The sequence below is a fragment of the Petromyzon marinus genome, assembly GCF_048934315.1.
Source record: "Petromyzon marinus isolate PM22_M1 ecotype Great Lakes invasive population chromosome 77 unlocalized genomic scaffold, UKy_Petmar_22M1.pri1.0 chr77_unloc.1, whole genome shotgun sequence".
Lineage (NCBI taxonomy): Eukaryota > Metazoa > Chordata > Hyperoartia > Petromyzontiformes > Petromyzontidae > Petromyzon > Petromyzon marinus.
This window is the reverse complement of record NW_027422621.1, coordinates 500904-528303: the sequence shown is the minus strand read 5'-3', so window position 1 is coordinate 528303 and position 27400 is coordinate 500904. Positions and strand designations below refer to the sequence as shown.

The 27400-nt window shown below is 52.5% G+C and overlaps 1 protein-coding gene and 1 long non-coding RNA gene across 4 annotated transcripts; both read right to left on the bottom strand.

Annotated features, from left to right (window-relative positions):
- Nucleotides 1-490: 490 nt before the first annotated feature.
- LOC142908221 (uncharacterized) lies at nucleotides 491-2244 on the bottom strand. Its single transcript, XR_012931641.1, has 2 exons — nucleotides 1350-2244; nucleotides 491-1260 (listed from the first exon to the last, which is right to left on the bottom strand). It is a non-coding gene; the product is annotated as an uncharacterized LOC142908221 (long non-coding RNA).
- Nucleotides 2245-2277: 33 nt separating this feature from the next.
- On the bottom strand, nucleotides 2278-25172 carry LOC142908220 (BTB/POZ domain-containing adapter for CUL3-mediated RhoA degradation protein 3-like). Of its 3 annotated transcripts, XM_076058579.1 has the most exons (6): nucleotides 25035-25172; nucleotides 22650-22819; nucleotides 17039-17128; nucleotides 14284-14336; nucleotides 4793-4988; nucleotides 2592-2998 (listed from the first exon to the last, which is right to left on the bottom strand). In XM_076058579.1, exons 1-6 carry the CDS (start codon nucleotides 25072-25074, stop codon nucleotides 2651-2653), a joined length of 897 nt encoding a protein of 298 aa, XP_075914694.1. In that variant the 5' UTR covers nucleotides 25075-25172; the 3' UTR covers nucleotides 2592-2650. The 3 variants fall into 3 exon arrangements, with proteins under 3 accessions (XP_075914692.1, XP_075914694.1, XP_075914693.1); XM_076058577.1 differs by lacking the exons at nucleotides 14284-14336; nucleotides 17039-17128; nucleotides 22650-22819; nucleotides 25035-25172 and having other exon boundaries at nucleotides 2278-2998; nucleotides 4793-5828; XM_076058578.1 differs by lacking the exons at nucleotides 2592-2998; nucleotides 14284-14336; nucleotides 17039-17128; nucleotides 22650-22819; nucleotides 25035-25172 and adding an exon at nucleotides 3006-4114 and having other exon boundaries at nucleotides 4793-5789.
- Between the last annotated feature and the right edge of the window lie 2228 nt (nucleotides 25173-27400).

Here is a 27400-nt window from a genome sequence, read left to right as displayed (position 1 = left end):
TGAGTGTACGATTGAGTGGGTGAGCGGGTGAGTGTACGAGTGAGTGGGTGGGTGATGTGTGAATGAGTGGGGAGTGAGTGTACGATTGAGTGGGTGAGTGGGTGGGTGAGCGCGGGTGAGTTTACGAGCGAGTGAGCGGGTGAGTTTACGAGTGAGTGAGCGAGTGAGTGTACGAGTGAGTGGGTGATGTGTGGGTGAGTGTACAAGTTAATGTACGATTGAGTGGGTGAGTGAGCGGGTGAGTGAGCGAGTGAGTGTACGAGTGAGTGGGTGATGTGTGAGTGGGTGAGTGAGTGTACAAGTGAATGTACGATTGAGTGGGTGAGTGAGCGGGTGAGTGAGCGGGTGAGCGGGTGAGCGAGCGGGTGAGCGAGCGAGCGGGTGAGCGAGTGGGTGAGTGTACGAGTGAGCGGGTGAGTGTACGAGTGAGCGGGTGAGTGTACGAGTGAGCGGGTGAGCGAGCGTGACAGGAGGGATGGGCAGACAGACATAAGTGTGCGATATTTAATAACAATACAAACGCTGATGCAGCAGGCACACATCGCCTGAATCCCGCTCGCCCCCCTCAATCCTCGCCGATCTCAGACAACATCGTGATCACTCCCCTCCTGTGCTCACAGACGCAACTCACAACAACTACAAAGCTCCCCCAGGTAGCCTCTAGCAGGGCTGTAGGGGCAAGTGCTGCTAGTAGCGAGTAGCAGCACCTATGATACACACACACAAAGACAAAGCTCCCCAGGTAGCCGCTAGCAGGGCTGTAGGGGCAAGTGCTGCTAGTAGCGAGTAGCAGCACCTATGATACACACACACAAAGCTCCCCCAGGTAACCTCTAGCAGGGCTGTAGGGACAAGTGCTGCTAGCAGCACCACCTATGATACACACACAGACAAAGCTCCCCCAGGTAGCCTCTAGCAGGGCTGTAGGGGCAAGTGCTGCTAGCAGCACCACCTATGATACACACACAGACAAAGCTCCCCCAGGTAGCCTCTAGCAGGGCTGTAGGGGCAAGTGCTGCGAGTAGCAGCAGCAGCGTCTATGAAGGCTACCGGCACCTTGGCTACACACAGAGGGGGTGGGTGGCCACCACCACCACCACGCCCGGCCGCCTTTGTCTCTCCCCCAGTCTCACACACACACACACCCTCTCATACTCACCTACTCACTCATTCACCTACTCACTTGTACACACAAAGCTCCCCCAGGTAGCCTGTGGCAGGGCTGTAGGGGCAAGTGCTGCTAGTAGCGAGTAGCACCACCTATGATGCACACACACACAGACAAAGCTCCCCCAGGTAACCTCTAGCAGGGCTGTAGGGGCAAGTGCTGTTAGTAGCAGCAGCACCACCTATGATACACACACAGACAAAGTTCCCCCAGGTAACCTCTAGCAGGGCTGTAGGGGCAAGTGCTGCTAGCAGCACCACCTATGATACACACACAGACAAAGTTCCCCCAGGTAGCCTCTAGCAGGGCTGTAGGGGCAAGTGCTGTTAGTAGCGAGTAGTGGTGGTGGTAGTTGTGGTAGTTGTGGTGGTAGTGGTGGTTGTGGTGGTGGTGGTAGTTGTGGTGGTAGTGGTGTGTGTGGTGGTGGTAGTGGTAGGTGTGGTGGTGGTGGTTGTAGTGGTAGTTGTGGTGGTAGTGGTGGTTGTGGTGGTGGTCCTGAGTGAGAATCGAACTTGGGTCTCTGCCCAGGTTGGTAGCGCAGCGCGCTAACCGCTGCGCCACCGCTCCCCACACTAAGAAACAACTTTACAAACATGGCCGACGTGATACCCCCCCACGCAACACGGCCGACGTGACACCCCTACGCAACATGACCCATGTGACACACCTACACAACATGGCCGACGTGGCATCAAACCCCCACACAACATGGCCGACGTGACATTACACCCCCGACGCAACATGGCCGACGTGACACCCCTACGCAACATGACCGATGTGACACCCCTACACAACATGGCCGACGTGGCATCAAACCCCCCACACAACATGGCCGACGTGACATTACACCCCCGACGCAACATGGCCGACGGGACTTGCAACGTCTCTTAACCACGCCACCACCATCCACACCACCCACACCACCCATACCACTCTCCCCACACCACCCACACCACCCACTCCACCCACACCACACCACTCTCCCCACTCCACCCAAACCACCCACTCCACCCACACCACCCACACCACTCTCCCCACACCACCCACTCCACCCACACCACCCACACCACTCACTCCACCCACACCACCCACACCACTCCACTCACACCACTCACACCACCTACACCACCCACACCACCCACACCACCCACACCATACCACCCACACCACTCACACCACACCATACCACTCACACCACCCACACCATACCACTCACACCATACCACTCACACCACACCATACCACTCACACCACCCACACCACTCACTCCACTCACCCCACCCACACCACTCACACCACCCACACCACTCACACCACCCACACCACTCACTCCACTCACCCCACTCACACCACCCACACCACCCACACCACCCACACCACACCACTCACACCACCCATACCACATCACTCACACCACCCACACCACCCACACCATACCACTCTCCCCACACCACCCACACCACTCACACCACACCACCACTACTACTGCTGCTGATGATGCGAACGCTCGTCCAGCCTCTTGACGTGGATCCTGCGAACTCTGCCCACTCGCCGCTGCTGCTGCTGCTGCTGCTCCAGCTGCTGCTGCTCCACCTCCAGCTGCTGCTGCTCCAGCTGCTGCTGCTGCTGCTGCTCCAGCTCCAGCTGCTGCTGCTGCTGCTGCTGCTCTTCGTCGTCGGCGACGTCGGCGGCGGCGTCGGCGTTGGGCCGCCCGGCCGCACCGCCCGTGGCCTCCAGCAGGGCGTTGTCTGGGCCGTGTCGGCCATCGCGGGCCTCGTACAGCAGGATGTTGAGGGTCTCCTCGTAGATGCGGGCCTCCGGGAACTCCACCTGAGACGAGGCGGGGGGCGGAGGGGGCGGCAGTGGTCACGTGACCTGGTACAGCAGGATGTTGAGGGTCTCCTCGTAGATGCGGGCCTCCGGGAACTCCACCTGAGACGAGGCGGGGGGCGGAGGGGGCGGCAGTGGTCACGTGACCTGGTACAGCAGGATGTTGAGGGTCTCCTCGTAGATGCGGGCCTCCGGGAACTCCACCTGAGACGAGGCGGGGGGCGGAGGGGGCGGCAGTGGTCACGTGACCTGGTACAGCAGGATGTTGAGGGTCTCCTCGTAGATGCGGGCCTCCGGGAACTCCACCTGAGACGAGGCGGGGGGGCGGCAGTGGTCACGTGACCTGGTACAGCAGGATGTTGAGGGTCTCCTCGTAGATGCGGGCCTCCGGGAACTCCACCTGAGACGAGGCGGGGGGGCGGCAGTGGTCACGTGACCTGGTACAGCAGGATGTTGAGGGTCTCCTCGTAGATGCGGGCCTCCGGGAACTCCACCTGAGACGAGGCGGGGGGCGGAGGGGGCGGCAGTGGTCACGTGACCTGGTACAGCAGGATGTTGAGGGTCTCCTCGTAGATGCGGGCCTCCGGGAACTCCACCTGAGACGAGGCGGGGGGCAGGGGCGGAGGGGGCGGCAGTGGTCACGTGACCTGGTACAGCAGGATGTTGAGGGTCTCCTCGTAGATGCGGGCCTCCGGGAACTCCACCTGAGACGAGGCGGGGGGCAGGGGGGGGCGGCAGTGGTCACGTGACCTGGTACAGCAGGATGTTGAGGGTCTCCTCGTAGATGCGGGCCTCCGGGAACTCCACCTGAGACGAGGCGGGGGGCAGGGGGGGGCGGCAGTGGTCACGTGACCTGGTACAGCAGGATGTTGAGGGTCTCCTCGTAGATGCGGGCCTCCGGGAACTCCACCTGAGACGAGGCGGGGGGCAGGGGGGGGTGGCAGTGGTCACGTGACCTGGTACAGCAGGATGTTGAGGGTCTCCTCGTAGATGCGGGCCTCCGGGAACTCCACCTGAGACGAGGCGGGGGGCAGGGGGGGGCGGCAGTGGTCACGTGACCTGGTACAGCAGGATGTTGAGGGTCTCCTCGTAGATGCGGGCCTCCGGGAACTCCACCTGAGACGAGGCGGGGGGCGGGGGGGCGGCAGTGGTCACGTGACCTGGTACAGCAGTTGAGGGTCTCCTCGTAGATGCGGGCCTCTGGAAACTCCACCTGAGACGAGGCGGGGGGCGGCAGTGGTCACGTGACCGTGTGTGAGAGGGGGCGGCAGCAGTCACGTGACTGTGCGAGAGACAGGTGAGACGGGAACGGCAGTAGTCACGTGACCGTGAGAGGGGGCAGCAGTGGTCACGTGACCATGCTTGAGAGGGGGCGGCAGTAGTCACGTGACCGTGCGCGAGAGGAGGGCGGCAGTGGTCACGTGACCGTGCGCGAGAGGGGGGCGGCAGTAGTCCCGTGACCGTGCGCGAGAGGGGGGGGCGGCAGTAGTCACGTGACCGTGCGTGAGAGGGGGGCGGCAGTAGTCACGTGACCGTGCGCGAGAGAAGGGGGGCGGCAGTAGTCACGTGACCGTGAGAGAGGGGGCAGCAGTGGTCTCGTGACCATGCTTGAGAGGGGGCGGCAGTAGTCACGTGACCGTGCGCGAGAGGGGGGCGGCAGTAGTCACGTGACCGTGCGCGAGAGTGGGGGGGACGGCAGTGGTCACGTGACCGTGCGTGAGAGGGGAACGGCAGTAGTCACGTGACCGTGCGCGAGAGTGGGGGGGCGGCAGTGGTCACGTGACCGTGCGGCACCTTGGTCTGCTTCTTCTCGGTGGTGTAGACGATGGAGGTGCAGCAGACCTCCGCTATCTTGCGCCCCAGGCCGTAGAAGGACCAGCAGCAGATCTCGTCGCCGATCACGTCCTTGATGAAGAGCACACGGCCGTTGAATCGCAGAGACAGCTTGTCAAAGAGCTCGATGTTCTTGAGGGTGTTGTCGTCCGACATGCTGAGTAGATAAACACAGACACACACACACAGACAGACACACAGACAGACACACACAGACACACACACACAGACACACACAGACACACACACAGACAGACACACACAGACACACACAGACACACACACACACAGACACACACAGACACACACACAGACAGACACGCGCCCGTTGAATCGCAGAGACAGCTTGTCAAAGAGCTCGATGTTCTTGAGGGTGTTGTCGTCCGACATGCTGAGTAGATACACACACAGACACACACACAGACACACACACACACAGACACACACACAGACACACACACACACACACAGACACACACACACAGACAGACACGCGCCCGTTGAATCGCAGAGACAGCTTGTCAAAGAGCTCGATGTTCTTGAGGGTGTTGTCGTCCGACATGCTGAGTAGATAGACACAGACACACACACAGACACACACATACATACATACACACACAGACACACACACACATAGACACACACACACACAGACACACACACACACAGACACACACACACACAGACACACACACACACAGACACACAGACACACACACACACAGACACACAGACACACACACACAGACACACACACACAGACACGCGCCCGTTGAATCGCAGAGACAGCTTGTCAAAGAGCTCGATGTTCTTGAGGGTGTTGTCGTCCGACATGCTGAGTAGATAGACACAGACACACACACAGACACACACACACAGACACAGACACACACAGACACACACACACACAGACACACACACACAGACACACACACACACAGACACACAGACACACACACACACAGACACACAGACACACACACACAGACACACACACACAGACACGCGCCCGTTGAATCACAGAGACAGCTTGTCAAAGAGCTCGATGTTCTTGAGGGTGTTGTCATCCGACATGCTGAGTAGATAGACACACAGACACACACACACAGACAGACACACACACAGACACACACACACAGACACACACACACACACAGACACACACACACAGACAGACACGCGCCCGTTGAATCGCAGAGACAGCTTGTCAAAGAGCTCGATGTTCTTGAGGGTGTTGTCGTCCGACATGCTGAGTAGATAGACACACAGACAGACACATACATACATACACACACAGACACAAAAGACAAAGACAAAGATCCCCCGTATAGCCTTAACAGACTGTAGGGGCAAGTGCTGTTAGCGAGCACCTATGAAGGCCGGAACGGTACACGAGGGGGTGGGTGGCCAGCACCACGCCCGACCGCCTTTGTCTCCCTAGTGGCAATGTTTACACAGCGCACCAGGTACTCATTTGAGGCTGAGTCGACCTAGGGGAGGCCCAGGACCGGTTCAGATAATCGTCACTGATGTTGGCCGTGAGCGGGAATCGAACCCGGGTCGCCAGGTTCATAGCGCAGCGCGCTAACAGCTACACTATCGCTCCCCACAACACACACAGACACAACAACAACAACCGCCATTCGCCACTAAGTGGCGGTGACGTCACCACGACGCTTGTGCCAGGCTATGTGCACCCTGAGGCCACGTGAAGTGTCGAACGCCCGCTGGCAGGAGGTCACGGGGCAGACCCAGGTGCCACGGGTCGACTGACTGAGATGACTGGCTGATGCACCACCTGTGCCCCCTACTGTGCCAACCTGCTGTGCTTTAGCCACCCGGCGCTCCGCTCGCTGTTGTGAGCGTCGCTCCTCCGCCCTCCGTTGTTGTTGGAGGGCGACTGCCTCCAACTGCCCAGTAGCATCCTTCACGAGCCTCCTCCACAGAGGCCGATCTTGACACCGCTGGTACCAGTCATCGGCAAGTCCACTCAGCTCCACGTCCTCCTGTACCACATCACTCCATCTCTTCTCTAGCCCGTGCCGCGCCCGCTTAGCCCCCTCAATCCGGCCAAACAAAAGCTGTTTCGGCATGCGGTGGCTGGGCATGCGGGCTACATGACCCAGCCATCGCAGCCTTGCCTGCCGGAGGAGCTCACCGATGGGACCCTGCCCAGATCTTTCAAGGATTTGTGAGCTCCTCACACAATCCAGTCTGGTTAAACCCAGGATGGATCGTAGGCAGGCCAGCCTAAATGTTTCTAACCGGCGAAGATGTTCCATTAGGGGGGTCCACGTTTCGCAAGCGTAGAGAAGGGAGGGAATGACCGTGGCCGAGAAGACCTGAAGCTTAGTGTGGAGCGACAGACCAGGTAGCTTCCACACAGCGTTACGCAACCGATGAAAAGATATTGCCGCTCGACTGATTCGGAGTGAGACCTCTGCTGTTAAACTGGAGCCAGTCATAAGCACATTGCCCAGGTATGGGAAACTCTCCACTCTCTCCACAACTGCCTCATCACCGATTGGGAGTTGTGGGGGTGGAGTGTCCGATGGTACAAAATACCCAGGCAGGTGCTTAGTTTTGGTGGGGCTGATGGTAAGGCCCCACCTCTTAGTGGCACGCTCCAGTCTCAGCAGCAGCGTCTCCAACTCCTCCTCTGACTGAGCAGCTATTACCAAATCATCAGCATACATAACGTGGTTGAGCAATAGGGAGCCATCCCTTGACCGCACCCGGGCATCGATTAGCCTCCCATTATATCTGTACCATATGGAGATTCCCCCGGTACAGCTATTGAAGGCTTCACGAACTACGTGGTCAAAATAGATGTTAAATAATGTGGGAGCCAGAGGACATCCCTGTCGCACCCCAAGGTGTACAGGGAATGGCTCTGACTCCCGGCCACGTAGTTTTACCCGGGCCCGCTCACCATCATGAAGGTCCTTAATGATCGTGAGCAGAGGGTCAGGCACTCCAAAAGCACGAAGAACGACCCAGAGCCCAGGCCTACTGATGGTATCATAGGCCTTGACCAGGTCAATAAAGCAGAGATGTAGGTCTTGTTGGAATTCCCTACACCTCTGCTGTAGCAGACGGACAGAAAATATGGCATCTGTGCAGGACCGCCCTTTCCTGAAACCGCATTGGGGCTCCGCAAGCCTCTCCTCAGCGTGCCTGGCAAGGCGATGCTGAATAATCCTTGCCAGGACCTTTCCCGGCACACTGAGGAGTGAGATGCCCCTGTAGTTGTTACAGTCTGTGCGGTCCCCCTTCTTAAAAAGGGGGACCACCAGGGCATCCTTCCAATCCTGCGGAACCCGTCCAGTGGTCCAGACTGTTGTTATGATGTCATATAGGGCAGTCTGTGTACAAACGCCACCCTCCCTCAGCATTTCGCTTGGGAGATCATCTCTATAATAAAGGTTTTTGGGTTAGATCGCGTTTATTTATAAATGTGTCGTAACCCTCCACCACCCGACACGGCCAATCAGCAAAGAAAAGTGTCACGTTGACAAAAGACAAATAATTCACTACTTCAGCCCACCGGTGTGTTAAAGAGTTAATCCACATTTACAGTTTGAGTACGACGTTTCGCTGGTAAATACTTCCAGCATCATCGGGCAATTCGCCAGAATGGTAAAGCCCTCGCTTGCTCCCGGTTTTATATAGAGCAGAAGAGTGACGTCATCACTTAACTCATCAGGTGCAGTGATTAGAGGCGGAGGGGGGGGTAATGTAATTATATAATCGATTAGTAATCAGTCATTGGTTATGATTAGTAATGAGTTGTAGATTAGTAATTCTTTAAATCAAAATGTAATGTGTATTATTTAATAATACGCTTCCAGGCCGCACTGAGCCGGTAGCTGTCAGAGCGATTAAAGTTATTCTTGTTCCTCTCAATTTCAATGGATTCTCTAATTAGTCTTTGCCAGTAATAATTAGTTTTACACACCACTGCAACATTGTCAAAATCAATTGAGTGTCCTTGTTGACAAGCATGTTCTGCCACTGCCGACAGTTGTGTTTGAGATAATTTAATATTTCTCTGATGTTCTTTTAGTCTTACGCTGATGTTACGTCCCGTCTGCCCAATGTAGCAGCTGCCACATGAACAATTAATCCGATATACACCTTCTGTTGATAGTTTAGGTAATGCGTCTTTAGTGCAAGATACTAGTTTTTGAATTTTGTGTACTGTACCAAATCTTACTGTAATGTTTTGCTTTTGCAAAACGCGGGCTAATTTGTCAGTTACTCCTGAGATATATGGAATTTTTATTGTTTTAACAATCTGGTCGCTTTCAGTAGTATTGCTTTGCGATCGTGATTTGGCATTCAGTGCTCTGTTAATTTGAGCATTATTGTAGCCATTCTGTCGTAGTGCGTCTTTAACGTGTTTAATCTCTCTCACTAGACTCTCACCATCTGACACTGTTTTCGCCCGATGCACGAGCGTCTTAATAAGAGAGGATTTTTGAGCTGGATGATGATGTGATTCCTAGATATTTTGCTTGGACATGGCCTAAACGGTAAAATAACACACAGCGTTTACAGAAAGCAAACGCACACTGATGCCTATCTGAATGCAGAATCACATCATCATCCAGCTCAAAAATCCTCTCTTATTAAGACGCTCGTGCATCGGGCGAAAACAGTGTCAGATGGTGAGAGTCTAGTGAGAGAGATTAAACACGTTAAAGACGCACTACGACAGAATGGCTACAATAATGCTCAAATTAACAGAGCACTGAATGCCAAATCACGATCGCAAAGCAATACTACTGAAAGCGACCAGATTGTTAAAACAATAAAAATTCCATATATCTCAGGAGTAACTGACAAATTAGCCCGCGTTTTGCAAAAGCAAAACATTACAGTAAGATTTGGTACAGTACACAAAATTCAAAAACTAGTATCTTGCACTAAAGACGCATTACCTAAACTATCAACAGAAGGTGTATATCGGATTAATTGTTCATGTGGCAGCTGCTACATTGGGCAGACGGGACGTAACATCAGCGTAAGACTAAAAGAACATCAGAGAAATATTAAATTATCTCAAACACAACTGTCGGCAGTGGCAGAACATGCTTGTCAACAAGGACACTCAATTGATTTTGACAATGTTGCAGTGGTGTGTAAAACTAATTATTACTGGCAAAGACTAATTAGAGAATCCATTGAAATTGAGAGGAACAAGAATAACTTTAATCGCTCTGACAGCTACCGGCTCAGTGCGGCCTGGAAGCGTATTATTAAATAATACACATTACATTTTGATTTAAAGAATTACTAATCTACAACTCATTACTAATCATAACCAATGACTGATTACTAATCGATTATATAATTACATTACCCCCCCCTCCGCCTCTAATCACTGCACCTGATGAGTTAAGTGATGACGTCACTCTTCTGCTCTATATAAAACCGGGAGCAAGCGAGGGCTTTACCATTCTGGCGAATTGCCCGATGATGCTGGAAGTATTTACCAGCGAAACGTCGTACTCAAACTGTAAATGTGGATTAACTCTTTAACACACCGGTGGGCTGAAGTAGTGAATTATTTGTCTTTTGTCAACGTGACACTTTTCTTTGCTGATTGGCCGTGTCGGGTGGTGGAGGGTTACGACACATTTATAAATAAACGCGATCTAACCCAAAAACCTTTATTATGAATAATATTGGTCGCGAAAGCCTACGTGTTAAACTGAGATCATCTCTGCCCGCTGCCTTTCCTGGTCTCAGACTCCAGATCGCCTTCAATACTTCCTCAGCAGATGGCACCTTAGCCAGCCACTCACAGGGGGTGACTTCATCCAATATTTGAGGCACCGCAGCCTCAGCAGGGTCATCCTCACTTTGTGCCACGATGTTTTCCTGGCTGAGGGATTTTCCCTCCCCCAGGACCTCACAGAAATGCTCAGCAAATCTGTGAACCTGTTCCTGGGGGTCGGAAATTGGATCACCGTTTTTTCCCCTAATGATGGTAATAGGTGTGGCGCTGCAGGTTACTTTTTTGATGGAGTTAAATAGAGATTTGTGATCACGGGCCACTGAGGCAGACTCCATCTCCTCAGCAACCCGCGACCACCACCCATCCTTGCAGCGCCTCACGGCTCTCCGAACCTCCGAGCGAAGGCTGCGGTAAGCCTCCTCATTCTCTGACGTGGGATTCTGTAGCCGATGACAGTGGGCCTGTCGCTTTTTCTCAACCATCCTGAACAACTCCTCTGTCAGCCAGGGTGTCTGGGGAGGTCTGGACCGCGTACCCAAAGCAGCCATTGCAGCTGCATGAGTCACAGTCCTAAACCTCGCCCATTTACCATCGACATCAGGAGGAGTCGGGGACGATGCCAATCCCAGCCGCAAGCGATGATGAAATTCTCGCTTGCAACTTTCATCAGATAACTGAGACCAGGCCACTTTAGGTTGGAATGGGGTCCTGGGTGTACACCCACCACCGGAGTGGAAGAATGGCAGGCGCATCTTACAGATGACTAGTCGATGGTCAGAGGGCAGATCAGCTCCACGGTAGGTCCTGGTGTCAAGGACATGGGCTCGCATTCGCTGGTCCGTCACTATGTAGTCCAGCAGATGTTCTTGCTTCGACCCGGCATGCATCCATGATGTTGTGTGGATGCGCCGATGCCGGAACAGCGTGTTGGTAATTACAAGCCCATGGGCTGCACAAAAATCTAGCAGCCTCCTACCGTTGTTATTGAGCTGATCTGGCCCATGCCCTCCAATCACTCCAGATCAGGTGCCAGTATCATGACCAACTCGGGCATTGAAGTCACCCAACATGATGACTCTATCCCGAGGGGCCACTTTAGCCAGCACCTGTGACAGGAGGTCATAGAAAGCATCTGACTCATCGGCTTTGCCTGCATCCCTCCACGGATGTTCATCTTCGGTGGGGGCATAAGTAACCACGACCACCATTCCTCGCCTCCGGTTGATGGGAAGGTGAGCCCAAAGTAGCCTGGGGCTTACAGCTTCCCACACCTCACCGCCACGCTCCCACGCCCCCTTCATTCTTTTGTTCAAAAGAAGACCCACACCCTGTTGTTTGGCAGTCTGCTGCCCCGAGTAGAGGACTGTCCACCCCTCATGGTGGCAGGAGCCAGAGCCGGTCCACCGGACCTCCTGAATGCCGCATAGATCCAGGCGGTACCGGTCCAGCTCCCGACAGAGGAGTGGCAGCCTCTCCTCTGCAGTGAGCGTTCGAACATTCCACGTGGCCACCCGTAGTGGCTTTTCATTGTTTCTGGAGTAGCCCCGAGGGTAGGTATTCAATCTCCTGGCTCCGCCAATTGGGGTTTGGCCAGGAGACGTCATAGACGCCTGGCCCCCCGGGGCCTCCGGCACAAGCTTATTTGTTACATATTTCAGTTTAATTCGTGGTTTCGTGGTAACTAATTGAAGGTGAAGGGGTTACCAGCCCCTCGCACCCGTCCAGAGCCCCCGTTTAGCCCCTGTGGTGGACACATATGCCATGAGGGGAGGAGCCAATCAAAATTGGATCTCCCCCCACAGCGCTGTCCACGACAGAGTTGCCCGTCCGGCACCGCGAGGAGGTAGGGGGTTGTTTTTTTCACAGACACACACACAGACACACACAGACACACAGATACACACACAGATGGGCATCGATCAGCCTCCCATTATATCTGTACCAAATGGAGATTCCCCCGGTACAGCTATTGAAGGCTTCACGAACTACATGGTCAAAATAGATGTTAAATAATGTGGGAGCCAGAGGACATCCCTGTCGCACCCCAAGGTGTACAGGGAAGGGCTCTGACTCCCGGCCACGTAGTTTTACCCGGGCCCGCTCACCATCATGAAGGTCCTTAATGATCGTGAGCAGAGGGTCAGGGACTCCAAAAGCACGAAGAACAACCCAGAGCCCAGGCCTACTGATGGTATCATAGGCCTTGACCAGGTCAATAAAGCAGACACACACACAGACACACACACAGACACACACACAGACACACACACAGACACACACACAGACAAACGCACGCACACAGACACTGACATGTACACTGACACAACAACCGCCATTCGCCACTAAGTGGCGGTGACGTCACCACGACGCTTGTGCCAGGCCACTGACACACAGACACACACAGACACACACAGAGAGACACAGAGAGACACCTACAGAGAGAGACAGACACAGACGAGAGACACACACACAGAGAGACAGAGAGAGACACCTACAGCGAGAGACAGACACACACCGCCTTAGACTCACACAGAGACACTCGCATAGGGACACAAAGACAAAGATCGCCCGTATAGCCCGGACAGACTGTTGGAGCAAGTGCTGAGTGGGTGGGTGAGTGAGTGGGTGAGTGAGTGGGTGGGTGGGTGAGTGGGTGAGTGGGTGGGTGAGTGGGTGAGTGAGTGGGTGGGTGAGTGGGTGAGTGGGTGGGTGAGTGGGTGGGTGAGTGGGTGGGTGGGTGAGTGGGTGGGTGGGTGAGTGGGTGGGTGGGTGAGTGGGTGAGTGAGTGGGTGAGTGGGTGGGTGAGTGGGTGAGTGGGTGAGTGGGTGGGTGAGTGGGTGGGTGAGTGGGTGGGTGGGTGGGTGGGTGAGTGGGTGAGTGAGTGGGTGGGTGGGTGGGTGAGTGGGTGGGTGGGTGAGTGAATGAGTATGTGAGTGAGTGGGTGAGTGGGTGAGTGAGTGGGTGGGTGAGTGGGTGGGTGGGTGAGTGGGTGAGTGAGTGGGTGGATAAGTGGGTGAGTGAGTGGGTGGGTGAGTGAATGAGTATGTGAGTGAGTGGGTGAGTGGGTGAGTGAGTGGGTGAGTGGGTGGGTGGGTGAGTGAATGAGTATGTGAGTGAGTGGGTGAGTGAGTGGGTGAGTGGGTGGGTGGGTGAGTGGGTGGGTGGGTGGGTGAGTGAGTGGGTGAGTGGGTGGGTGGGTGAGTGAGTGGGTGAGTGAGTGGCACAGGCTAAAAACGACATGGAGTGATATGGGAGGATGTGGAGCTGAGTGGCGGTGTGGTTCGTGAAGGACGCTGCTGCTGCTACTGGGGCTGGTGCCAGGCTAGGTGCACCGTGAGGCTACTGGGGCTAGTGCCAGGCTAGGTTCACCGTGAGGCTACACTGGGGCTGGTGCCAGGCTAGGTGCACCGTGAGGCTACTGGGCAGCTGGAGGCAGTCGCTCCTCTGCGGAGGGCAGAGGAGCGACGCTCACAACAACGAGCGGAGCGCAGGGTGGCTAAAGCATAGCAGGTTGGCACAGTAGGGGGCACAGCTGGTCCACCTAGCCTGGCACAGCAGCAGCAGTCAACCCGTGGCACCTGCTGGGTCTGTCCCGTGACCTCCTCATGCACCTAGCCTGGCACAGCAGCAGCAGTCAACCCGTGGCACCTGCTGGGTCTGTCCCTCCTGGTGAGTGTAGCTGGTGAGTGTAGCTGGTGAGTGTACTCACCTGGTGTAGGAGTATTTGTTGTTACTGCGATTATACAGCAGCTTCACCACCGGCTAGACACACACAGATACACACATACACACACACAGACACACACAGATACACACACACAGATACACACACAGACAAAACAAAGATCCCCCGTGTAGCCTTAACAGACTGTAGGGGCAAGTGCTGTTAGCGAGCACCTATGAAGGCCGGATCGGTACACGAGGGGGTATGTGGCCAGCACCACGCCCGACCGCCTTTGTCTCCCCAGTGGCGATGTCTACACACTGCACCAGGTACTCATTTGAGGCTGAGTCGACCTAGGGGAGGCCCGGGACCGGTTCAGATAATCGTCACTGGTGTTGGCCGTGAGCGGGAATCGAACCCGGGTCGCCAGGTTCATAGCGCAGCGTAGCGCTAACCACTACACTATCGCTCACACACACTCACATACGGTGACACACGCACACACACACGCACACAAACACACACAGACACACACACAGACACACACATAGATACACACACAGACACACACACAGATACACACACAGATACACACAGACACACACACAGATACACACACACACAGACAAACACACAGACACACACACACACAGATACACACACAGCCACATACACACAGACACACACAGACACACACAGACACACACACACAGACACACACACACAGACAGACACAGACACACAACGACACACACACAGACACACACACAGACACACACAGACACACACAGACACACACACAGACACACACACAGAGACACACACACACACACAGAGACACACACACACAGACACACACACACAGACACACACAGAGACACATGGAGACATACATATAGACGTGTACAGATGGACAGTGATGATGGCGGTGATGGTGATGGTGATGATGGTAGTGATGGTGGTGATGGTGATGGTGGTGGTGGTGATGGTGTTGATGTTAGTGATGTTGATGGTGGTGATGGTGGTGGTGGTGATGGTGGTAGTGGTGATGATGGTGGTGATGTTGATGGTGGTGATGGTAGTGTTGATAGTAGTGATGGTGGTGATGGTGGTGATGATGGTGGTGATGGTGATGTTAATGGTGGTGATGGTGGTGATGGTGGTGGTGATGATGGTGGTGATGATGGTAGTGATGGTGGTGGTGGTGATGATGGTGATGATGGTGGTGATGATGGTGGTGATTATGGTGGTGATGATGGTGGTGATGGTGGTGGAGGTAATGGTGGTGATGATGATGGTCGTGATGGTGGTGATGGTGGTGTTAATGGTGTTGATGGTAGTGATGTTGATGGTGGTGATGGTAGTGATGGTGGTGATGATGGTGATGATGGTGGTGACGTTGATGATGGTGATGATGGTGGTGGTAGTGATGGTGGTGATGGTGGTGATGATGTTGATGATGGTGGTGATGGTGATGATGGTAGTAATGGTGATGATGGTGGTGATGATGGTGGTGGTGGTAGTGATGGTGGTGATGGTGGTGATGGTGGTGACGATGTTGATGATGGTGGTGATGGTGATGATGGTAGTGATGTTGATGGTGGTGATGGTAGTGATGGTGATGATGGTAGTGATGGTGGTGATGGTGATGTTGATGATGGTGGTGATGTTGGTGGTGATGTTGATGATGGTTGTGATGATGGTGGTGATGTTGATGATGTTGATGATGGTGGTGATGGTAGTGATGTTGATGGTAGTGATGTTGATGATGGTGATGATGATGGGTGATGGTAGTGATGTTGATGGTAGTGATGGTGATGGTGATGATGTTGATGATGGTGGTGATGGTGGTGGAGGTGATGGTGGTGATGATGATGGTCGTGATGGTGGTGATGGTGGTGTTAATGGTGTTGATGGTAGTGATGTTGATGGTGGTGATGGTAGTGATGGTGGTGATGATGGTGATGATGGTGGTGATGTTGATGATGGTGATGATGGTGGTGGTGGTAGTGATGGTGGTGATGGTGGTGACGATGTTGATGATGGTGGTGATGGTGATGATGGTAGTGATGGTGATGATGGTGGTGATGATGGTGGTGGTGGTAGTGATGGTGGTGATGGTGGTGACGATGTTGATGATGGTGGTGATGGTGATGATGGTAGTGATGTTGATGGTGGTGATGGTAGTGATGGTGGTGATGGTAGTGATGGTGATGATGGTAGTGATGGTGGTGATGGTGATGTTGATGATGATGTTGGTGGTGATGTTGATGATGGTTGTGATTATGGTGGTGATGTTGATGATGTTGATGATGGTGATGATGATGGTGATGGTAGTGATGTTGATGGTAGTGATGGTGGTGATGGTGATGTTGATGATGGTGGTGATGTTGGTGGTGATGTTGATGATGGTGATGTTGATGGTAGTGATGGTGATGTTGATGATGGTGGTGATGTTGGTGGTGATGTTGATGATGGTGATGATGATGGTGGTGATGTTGATGATGGTGGTGATGATGTTGATGATGGTGGTGATGGTAGTGATGTTGATGGTAGTGATGTTGATGATGGTGATGATGATGGGTGATGGTAGTGATGTTGATGGTAGTGATGGTGATGATGTTGATGATGGTGGTGATGTTGGTGGTGATGTTGATGATGGTGGTGATGTTGGTGGTGATGTTGATGATGGTGGTGATGATGATGGTGGTGATGATGGTGGTGATGGTGGTGATGTTGATGATGGTGGTGATGTTGGTGGTGATGTTGATGATGGTGATGATGATGGTGGTGTTGGCACCTTCTGCGAGGCTGTGATGAGCTGCTGCTCCTCTTTAGAGGAGGTGATGACCGGAATCTTGCAGATTGGCTCATAATGATGCTTGGTCTGCTGTCAGACAACCACCACCACAACCACCACAACCACCACCACCACCACCACAACTTTGAACATCAATCACAACCACCATAACTATAAACATCAATCACAACCACCACAACCACCACAACCATGAACATCAATCAGAACCACCACAACCACCACAACTATAAACATCAATCACAACCACCACAACCACCACCACCACAACCATGAACATCAATCACAACCACCACAACTATAAACATCAATCACAACCACCACAACCACCACCACCACCACGAACATCAATCACAACCACCACAACCACCACCACCACCACAACTATAAACATCAATCACAACCACCACAACCACCACAACTATAAACATCAATCACAACCACCATAACTATAAACATTAACCACCACTACCACCACAACTATAAACAGCAACCACCACCACAACCACCACTACCACCACAACTATAAACAGCAACCACCACCACCACAACTATAAACATAAACCACAACCACCACCACAACTATAAACATCAACCACAGCCACCACCACCACAACCACAACCACCACAACTATAAACATCAACCACCACCACAACTATAAACATCAACCACAGCCACCACAACTATAAACATCAACCACCACCGCAACCACAACTATACACATCAACCACCACAACCACCACAACTTTAAACATCAATCACAACCACAACCACAACTATAAACATCAACCACCACAACCACCACCACCACAACCACCACCACCACTACCACCACAACCACCACCACTACCACCACCACCACCACAACCACCACCACAACCACCACCACCACTACCACCACGACTATAAACAGCAACCACCACAACTATAAACATCAATCACAACCACCACAACTATAAACATCAACCACAACCACCACCACAACTATAAACATAAACCACAACCACCACAACTATAAACATCAACCACCACAACTATAAACATCAACCACAACCACCACCACAACTATAAACATAAACCACAACCACAACTATAAACATCAACCACCACAACTATAAACATCAACCACAACCACCACCACAACTATAAACATCAACCACAACCACAACTATAAACATCAACCACAACCACAACTATAAACATAAACCACAACCACAACTATAAACATCAACCACCACAACTATAAACATCAACCACAGCCACCACCACAACCACCACCACAACTATAAACATAAACCACAACCACCACAACTATAAACATCAACCACAACCACCACCACAACTATAAACATAAACCACAACCACCACAACTATAAACATCAACCACCACAACTATAAACATCAACCACAGCCACCACCACCACAACCACCACCACCACAACTTTAAACATCAATCACAACCACAACTATAACCATCAACCACCACAACCACCACCACTACCACCACAACCACCACCACAACTATAAGCATCAACCACCACAACTATAAACATCAACCACCACAACTATAAACATCAACCACCACCACAACTATAAACATCAACCACCACCACAACTATAAACATCAACCACCACCACAACTATAAACATCAACCACCACCACAACTATAAACATCAACCACCACCACAACCACCACAACTATACACATCAACCACCACCACAACCACCACAACTTTAAACATCAATCACAACCACAACCACCACAACTATAAACATCAACCACCACAACCACCACCACAACCACCACCACCACCACTACCACCACAACCACCACCACTACCACCACAACCACCACCACCACAACCACCACCACGACCACCACGACTATAAACAGCAACCACCACAACTATAAACATCAATCACAACCACCACAACTATAAACATCAACCACAACCACCACAACTATAAACATAAACCACAACCACCACAACTATAAACATCAACCACCACAACTATAAACATCAACCACAACCACCACCACAACTATAAACATAAACCACAACTATAAACATCAACCACAACCACCACCACAACTATAAACATAAACCACAACTATAAACATCAACCACCACAACTATAAACATCAACCACAGCCACCACCACCACAACTATAAACATCAACCACAACCACCACCACAACCATAAACATAAACCACAACCACCACAACTATAAACATAAACCACAACCACCACAACTATAAACATCAACCACCACAACTATAAACATCAACCACAGCCACCACCACCACAACCACCACCACCACAACTTTAAACATCAATCACAACCACAACTATAACCATCAACCACCACAACCACCACCACTACCACCACAACCACCACCACAACTATAAGCATCAACCACCACAACTATAAACATCAACCACCACAACTATAAACATCAACCACCACCACAACTATAAACATCAACCACCACCACAACTATAAACATCAACCACCACCACAACTATAAACATCAACCACCACCACAACCACCACAACTATACACATCAACCACCACCACAACCACCACAACTTTAAACATCAATCACAACCACAACCACCACAACTATAAACATCAACCACCACAACCACCACCACAACCACCACCACCACCACTACCACCACAACCACCACCACTACCACCACAACCACCACCACCACAACCACCACCACGACCACCACGACTATAAACAGCAACCACCACAACTATAAACATCAATCACAACCACCACAACTATAAACATCAACCACAACCACCACAACTATAAACATAAACCACAACCACCACAACTATAAACATCAACCACCACAACTATAAACATCAACCACAACCACCACCACAACTATAAACATAAACCACAACTATAAACATCAACCACAACCACCACCACAACTATAAACATAAACCACAACTATAAACATCAACCACCACAACTATAAACATCAACCACAGCCACCACCACCACAACCACCACCACAACTATAAACATCAACCACAACCACCACCACAACCATAAACATAAACCACAACCACCACAACTATAAACATAAACCACAACCACCACAACTATAAACATCAACCACCACAACTATAAACATCAACCACAGCCACCACCACCACAACCACCACCACCACAACTTTAAACATCAATCACAACCACAACTATAACCATCAACCACCACAACCACCACCACTACCACCACAACCACCACCACAACTATAAGCATCAACCACCACAACTATAAACATCAACCACCACAACTATAAACATCAACCACCACCACAACTATAAACATCAACCACCACCACAACTATAAACATCAACCACCACCACAACTATAAACATCAACCACCACCACAACCACCACAACTATACACATCAACCACCACCACAACCACCACAACTTTAAACATCAATCACAACCACAACCACCACAACTATAAACATCAACCACCACAACCACCACCACAACCACCACCACCACCACTACCACCACAACCACCACCACTACCACCACAACCACCACCACCACAACCACCACCACGACCACCACGACTATAAACAGCAACCACCACAACTATAAACATCAATCACAACCACCACAACTATAAACATCAACCACAACCACCACAACTATAAACATAAACCACAACCACCACAACTATAAACATCAACCACCACAACTATAAACATCAACCACAACCACCACCACAACTATAAACATAAACCACAACTATAAACATCAACCACAACCACCACCACAACTATAAACATAAACCACAACTATAAACATCAACCACCACAACTATAAACATCAACCACAGCCACCACCACCACAACCACCACCACAACTATAAACATCAACCACAACCACCACCACAACTATAAACATAAACCACAACCACCACAACTATAAACATAAACCACAACCACCACAACTATAAACATCAACCACCACAACTATAAACATCAACCACAGCCACCACCACCACAACCACCACCACCACAACTTTAAACATCAATCACAACCACAACTATAACCATCAACCACCACAACCACCACCACTACCACCACAACCACCACCACACTATAAGCATCAACCACCACAACTATAAACATCAACCACCACAACTATAAACATCAACCACCACCACAACTATAAACATCAACCACCACCACAACTATAAACATCAACCACCACCACAACTTTAAACATCAACCACAACCACAACTATAAACATCAACCACCACCACAACTATAAACATCAACCACCACCACAACTATAAACATCAACCACCACCACAACTTTAAACATCAACCACAACCACAACTATAAACATCAACCACCACCACAACTATAAACATCAACCACCACCACAACCACCACAACTATACACATCAACCACCACCACAACCACCACAACTTCAAACATCAATCACAACCACCACAACAACCACCACCACAACTATAAACATCAACCACCACCACAACTGTTGGTGGTGCTGGTGGTGGTGCTGATGGTGCTGGTGGTGGTGCTGGTGGTGGTGCTGGTGGTGGTGCTGGTGGTGCTGGTGGTGGTAATGGTGGTGCTGGTGGTGGTAATGGTTGTGCTGGTGGTGGTGCTGATGGTGGTGGTGCTGGTGGTGGTAATGGTGGTGCTGGTGGTGGTAATGGTGGTGCTGGTGGTAGTGGTGGTGGTGCTGGTGGTTGTGGTGGTTGTGGTGGGGGTGGTGGTGCTGGTTGTGGTGGTGCTGGTGGTGGTAATGGTGGGGGTGGTGGTAGCGGTGGGGGTGGTGGAGGTGGTGGTAATGCTGGTGGTTGTGGTGGTTGTGGTGCTGGTGGAGGTGGTGGTGGTGGAGGTGGTGGTGGTGGTGGTGGTGGTTGTGCTGGTGGTGCTGGTGGTTGCGGTGGGGGTGGTGGTAGCGGTGGGGGTGGTGGTAGCGGTGGGGGTGGTAATGCTGGTGGTGGTGCTGGTGGTTGTGCTGGTGGTTGTGGGGGGGGTTGTGGTGCTGGTGGTGGTGGTAATGCTGGTGGTGGTGGTGCTGGTGGTGGTGGTTGTGCTGGTGGTGGTAATGGTGGGGGTGGTGGTAGCGGTGGGGGTGGTAATGCTGGTGGTGCTGGTGGTGGTGCTGGTTGTGCTGGTGGTGGTGGTGGTGGTTGTGGTGGTTGTGGTGGGGGTGGTGGTAGCGGTGGGGGTGGTGCTGGTGGTGGTAATGGTGGTGCTGGTGGTGGTGGCTGTGCTGGTGGTGGTGGTTGTGGTGGGGGTGGTGGTGCTGGTGGTGGTGCTGGTGGTGGTGCTGCTGGTGGTGGTGGTTGTGGTGGGGGTGGTGGTGCTGGTGGTGGTGGTGGTTGTGCTGGTGGTGGCTGTGCTGGTGGTGGTGGTAATGCTGGTGGTGGTGCTGGTGCTGCTGGTGCTGGTTGTGCTGGTGGTGCTGGTGGTTGTGGTGGTGGCTGTGCTGGTGGTGGTGGTTGTGGTGGGGGTGCTGGTGGTGGTGGAGGTGGTAACGGTGGAGGTGGTTGTGTACCTGCAGTGCCAACTGGCTCTCCTCCACCAGGCCCTGCAGCAGGTAGTGGCGGGCCTCCGTGAGGATCTCCTGCAGGGCCCTGCGGCTGTGTGGGAGCGCCACCGACCCATCCCTCAGGTAGCTCAGCAGCGTGCCAAAGTGCTTGCCACAGCGGTCTATGAGGATCCAGCCTGGGTAGGTGGGTGGGTGGGTGAGTGGGTGGGTAGGTTAGTGGGTGAATGGGTGAGTGGGTGGGTAGGTGAGTGGGTGGGTGAATGGGTGGGTAGGTGAGTGGGTGGGTGAATGGGTAGGTTAGTGGGTGGGTGGATGGGTGAGTGGGTGGGTAGGTGAGTGGGTGGGTAGGTGAGTGGGTGGGTGAATGGGTGGGTAGGTTAGTGGGTGGGTGGGTGGCTGAGTGAGTGGGTGAGTGAAGGAGTGGGTCGGTGAGTGGGTGAGGGAGTGGGTAGGTGAGTGGGTGAATGGGTGAGTGGGTGGGTAGGTGAGTGGGTGGGTAGGTAAGTGGGTGGGTAGGTGAGTGGGTGGGTAGGTGAGTGGGTGAATGGGTGAGTGGGTGGGTAGGTGAGTGGGTGGGTAGGTGAGTGGGTGGGTAGGTGGGTAGGTGAGTGGGTGGGTAGGTGAGTGGGTGAATGGGTAAGTGGGTGGGTAGGTGAGTGGGTGGGTAGGTGAGTGGGTGGGTAGGTGAGTGGGTGAATGGGTGAGTGGGTGGGTAGGTGAGTGGATGGGTGAGTGGGTGGGTGAAGGAGTGCGTGGGTGGGTAGGTGGGTAAATGGGTGAGTGGGTGGGTAGGTGAGTGGGTGGATAGGTGAGTGGATGAGTAGGTGAGTGGGTGGGTAGGTAAGTGGGTGGGTAGGTGAGTGGGTGGGTAGGTGAGTGGGTGGGTAGGTGAGTGGATGGGTGAGTGGAAGAGTGAGTGGGTAGGTGAAGGAGTGGGTCGGTGAGTGGGTGAGTGAGGGAGTTGGTGGGTGAAGGAGTGGGTGGGTAGGTAGGTGAGTGAGTGGGTAGGTGAGTGGGTGGGTAGGTGAGTGAGTGGGTAGGTGAGTGGGTGGGTAGGTGAGTGGATGAGTGAGTGGGTGGGTGAAGGAGTGGGTCGGTGAGTGGGTGAGTGAAGGAGTGGGTGGGTGAAGGAGTGGGTGAGTGGGTAGGTGAGTGGGTAGGTGAATGGGTGGGTGGGTAGGGGGTTGGTGAGTGTGTGAGAGTGGATAGTGAGTCAGCGAGTTCGTGACTTAGTGAGTGACTTAGTGAGTGACTTAGTGAGTGAGTTGGTGAGTGAGTTGGTGAAGTAGCGAGTGACTTAGTGAGTGACTTAGTGAGTGAGTTGGTGAGGCAGTGAGGGAGTGACATAGTGAGTGAGTTGGTGAAGTAGTGAGTTACTTAGTGAGTGACTTAGCGAGTGACTTAGTGAGTTGGTGAGGCAGTGAGTGACTTAGTGAGTGAGTTGGTGAGTGAGTTGGTGAAGTAGTGAGTGACTTAGTGAGTTGATGAGTGAGTTGGTGTAGTGAGTGACTTAGTGAGCGAGTTGGTGAGTGCGTTGAAGTATTGAGTTAGTGAGTGACTTAGTGAGTGAGTTGGTGAGGCAGTGAGCGAGTGACTGAGTGAGTGACTGACTGAGTGACTGACTGAGTGACTGAGTGACTGACTGAGTTAGTGAGTGAGTGACTGAGTGAGTGACTGAGTGACTGAGTGACTGACTGAGTGACTGACTGAGTGACTTAGCGAGTGAGTGACTGAGTGAGTGACTGAGTGACTTAGTGAGTGACTTAGCGAGTGACTGAGTGACTGATTGAGTGAATGAGTGACTGAATGACTGAGTGAGTGACTGAGTGACTGACTGAGTGACTGAGTGAGTGACTGAGTGAGTGACTGAGTGACTGAGTGACTGAGTGAGTGACTGAGTGAGTGACTGAGTGACTGAGTGAGCGAGTGACTGAGTGACTGAGTGAGTGACTGACTGAGTGAGTGACTGAGCGAGTGACTGAGTGAGTGACTGAGTGACTGACTGAGCGAGTGACTGAGTGACTGACTGAGTGAATGAGTGACTGACTGAGTGAATGAGTGAGTGAGTGACTGACTGAGTGAGTGAGCAAGTGACTGAGTGACTGAGTGACTGAGTGACTGACTGACTGAGTGACTCAGTGAGTGACTGAGTGAGTGAGTGACAGAGTGACTGAGTGACTGAGTGATTGAGTGACTGAGTGATTGAGTGACTGAGTGACTCAATGACTGACTGACTGAGTGACTGACTGAGTGAGTGACTGACTGAGTGAGTGACTGAGTGACTGAGCGAGTGAGTGACTGAGTGAGTGACTGAGTGAGTGAGTGACTGGGTGAGTGAGTGACTGACTGAGTGAGTGACTGAGTGAGTGACTAGACCCTCCCAGTCACCACCTTCGCTGTCTGTAAACACCTCCAAGTGCCCGCTGAACATGGCCCTCAGCAGGCCGTCTCTCCGTGTCACCGTACGCAAGGCGGCGTGGAGTCAGTCAGTAAGTCAGTGACTGACTCAGTGACTGACTGAGTGACTGAGTGAGTGAGTCACTGAGTGAGTGGCTGAGTGAGTGACTGAGTGACTCAATGACTGACTGAGTGACTGAGTGACTGAGTGACTGAGCGAGTGACTGAGTGACTGAGTGAGTGACTGAGTGACTGAGTGAGTGACTGAGTGAGTGAGTGACTCAGTGACTGAGTGACTGACTCAGTGAGTGACTGAGTGAGTGACTGAGCGAGTGATTGAGTGAATGAGTGACTGAGTGAGTGACTGAGTGAGTGACTGTATGAGTGACTGAGTGAGTGACTGAGTGAGTGACTGAGTGACTGACTGACTGAGTGACTGAGTGAGTGACTGAGTGACTGACTGAGTGACTGAGTGAGTGAGTGACTGAGTGAGTGACTGATTGACTGACTGACTGAGTGAGTGACTGAGTGAGTGGCTGAGTGAGTGACTGAGTGAGTGACTGAGCGAGTGAGTGACTAGACCCTCCCAGTCACCACCTTCGCTGTCTGTAAACACCTCCAAGTGCCCGCTGAACATGGCCCTCAGCAGGCCGTCTCTCCGTGTCACCGTACGCAAGGCGGCATGGAGTCAGTCAGTAAGTCAGTGACTGACTCAGTGACTGACTGACTGACTGAGTGAGTGACTGACTGAGTGACTGACTGACTGAGTGACTGAGTGACTGATTGACTGAGTGACTGATTGACTGAGTGAGTGACTAGACCCTCCCAGTCACCACCTTCGCTGTCTGTAAACACCTCCAAGTGCCCGCTGAACATGGCCCTCAGCAGGCCGTCTCTCCGTGTCACCGTACGCAAGGCGGCGTGGAGTCAGTCAGTAAGTCAGTGACTGACTCAGTGACTGACTCAATGACTGAGTGACTGACTGACTTAGCGAGTGACTGAGTGACTGACTGAGTGAGTGGCTGAGTGAGTGATTGAGTGACTGATTGACTGAGTGAGTGACTGAGCGAGTGAGTGACTGAGTGAGTGACTGAGTGACTGAGTGAGTGACTGACTGAGTGAGTGACTGAGTGACTGATTGACTGAGTGAGTGAGTGACTGAGCGAGTGAGTGACTGAGTGAGTGACTGAGTGACTGAGTGAGTGACTGACTGAGTGATTGAGTGACTGATTGACTGAGTGAGTGAGTGAGTGACTGAGCGAGTGAGTGACTGAGTGAGTGACTGAGTGACTGAGTGAGTGACTGACTGAGCGAGTGAGTGACTCAGTGACTGAGTGAGTGAGTGAGTGACTGAGCGAGTGAGTGACTGAGTGAGTGACTGAGTGACTGAGTGAGTGAGTGATTGAGTGACTGAGTGAATGACTGAGTGAGTGAGTGAGTGACTAGACCCTCCCAGTCACCACCTTCGCTGTCTGTAAACACCTCCAAGTGCCCGCTGAACATGGCCCTCAGCAGGCCGTCTCTCCGTGTCACCGTACGCAAGGCGGCGTGGAGTCAGTCAGTAAGTCAGTGACTGACTCAGTGACTGAGTGACTGAGTGACTGACTGAGTGAGTGACTGAGTGACTGAGTGAGTGACTGAGTGACTCAATGACTGAGTGAGTGACTGAGTGAGTGAGTGACTGACTGAGCGAGTGAGTGACTGACTGAGTGACTCAATGACTGAGTGAGCGAGTGAGTGACTAGACCCTCCCAGTCACCACCTTCGCTGTCTGTAAACACCTCCAAGTGCCCGCTGAACATGGCCCTCAGCAGGCCGTCTCTCCGTGTCACCGTACGCAAGGCGGCGTGGAGTCAGTCAGTAAGTCAGTGACTGACTCAGTGACTGAGTGAGTGACTGAGTGACTGACTGAGTGAGTGAGTGACTGAGTGAGTGAGTCACTGAGTGAGTGGCTGAGTGAGTGACTGAGTGACTGAGTGACTGAGTGAGTGACTGAGTGAGTGACTGAGTGAGTGACTGAGTGACTGAGTGAGTGACTGACTGAGTGACTCAATGACTGACTGAGTGACTCAATGACTGACTGAGTGACTGAGTGACTGAGTGAGTGACTGAGTGACTGAGTGAGTGACTGAGTGAGTGATTGACTGAGTGACTCAATGACTGACTGAGTGAGTGAGTGACTAGACCCTCCCAGTCACCACCTTCGCTGTCTGTAAACACCTCCAAGTGCCCGCTGAACATGGCCCTCAGCAGGCCGTCTCTCCGTGTCACCGTACGCAAGGCGGCGTGGAAGAGGCAGCCGCCCACGTTGATCTTCACGTAGTCGTCGGCAGCGGGCAAACTCAGCGGACTCGCGCACT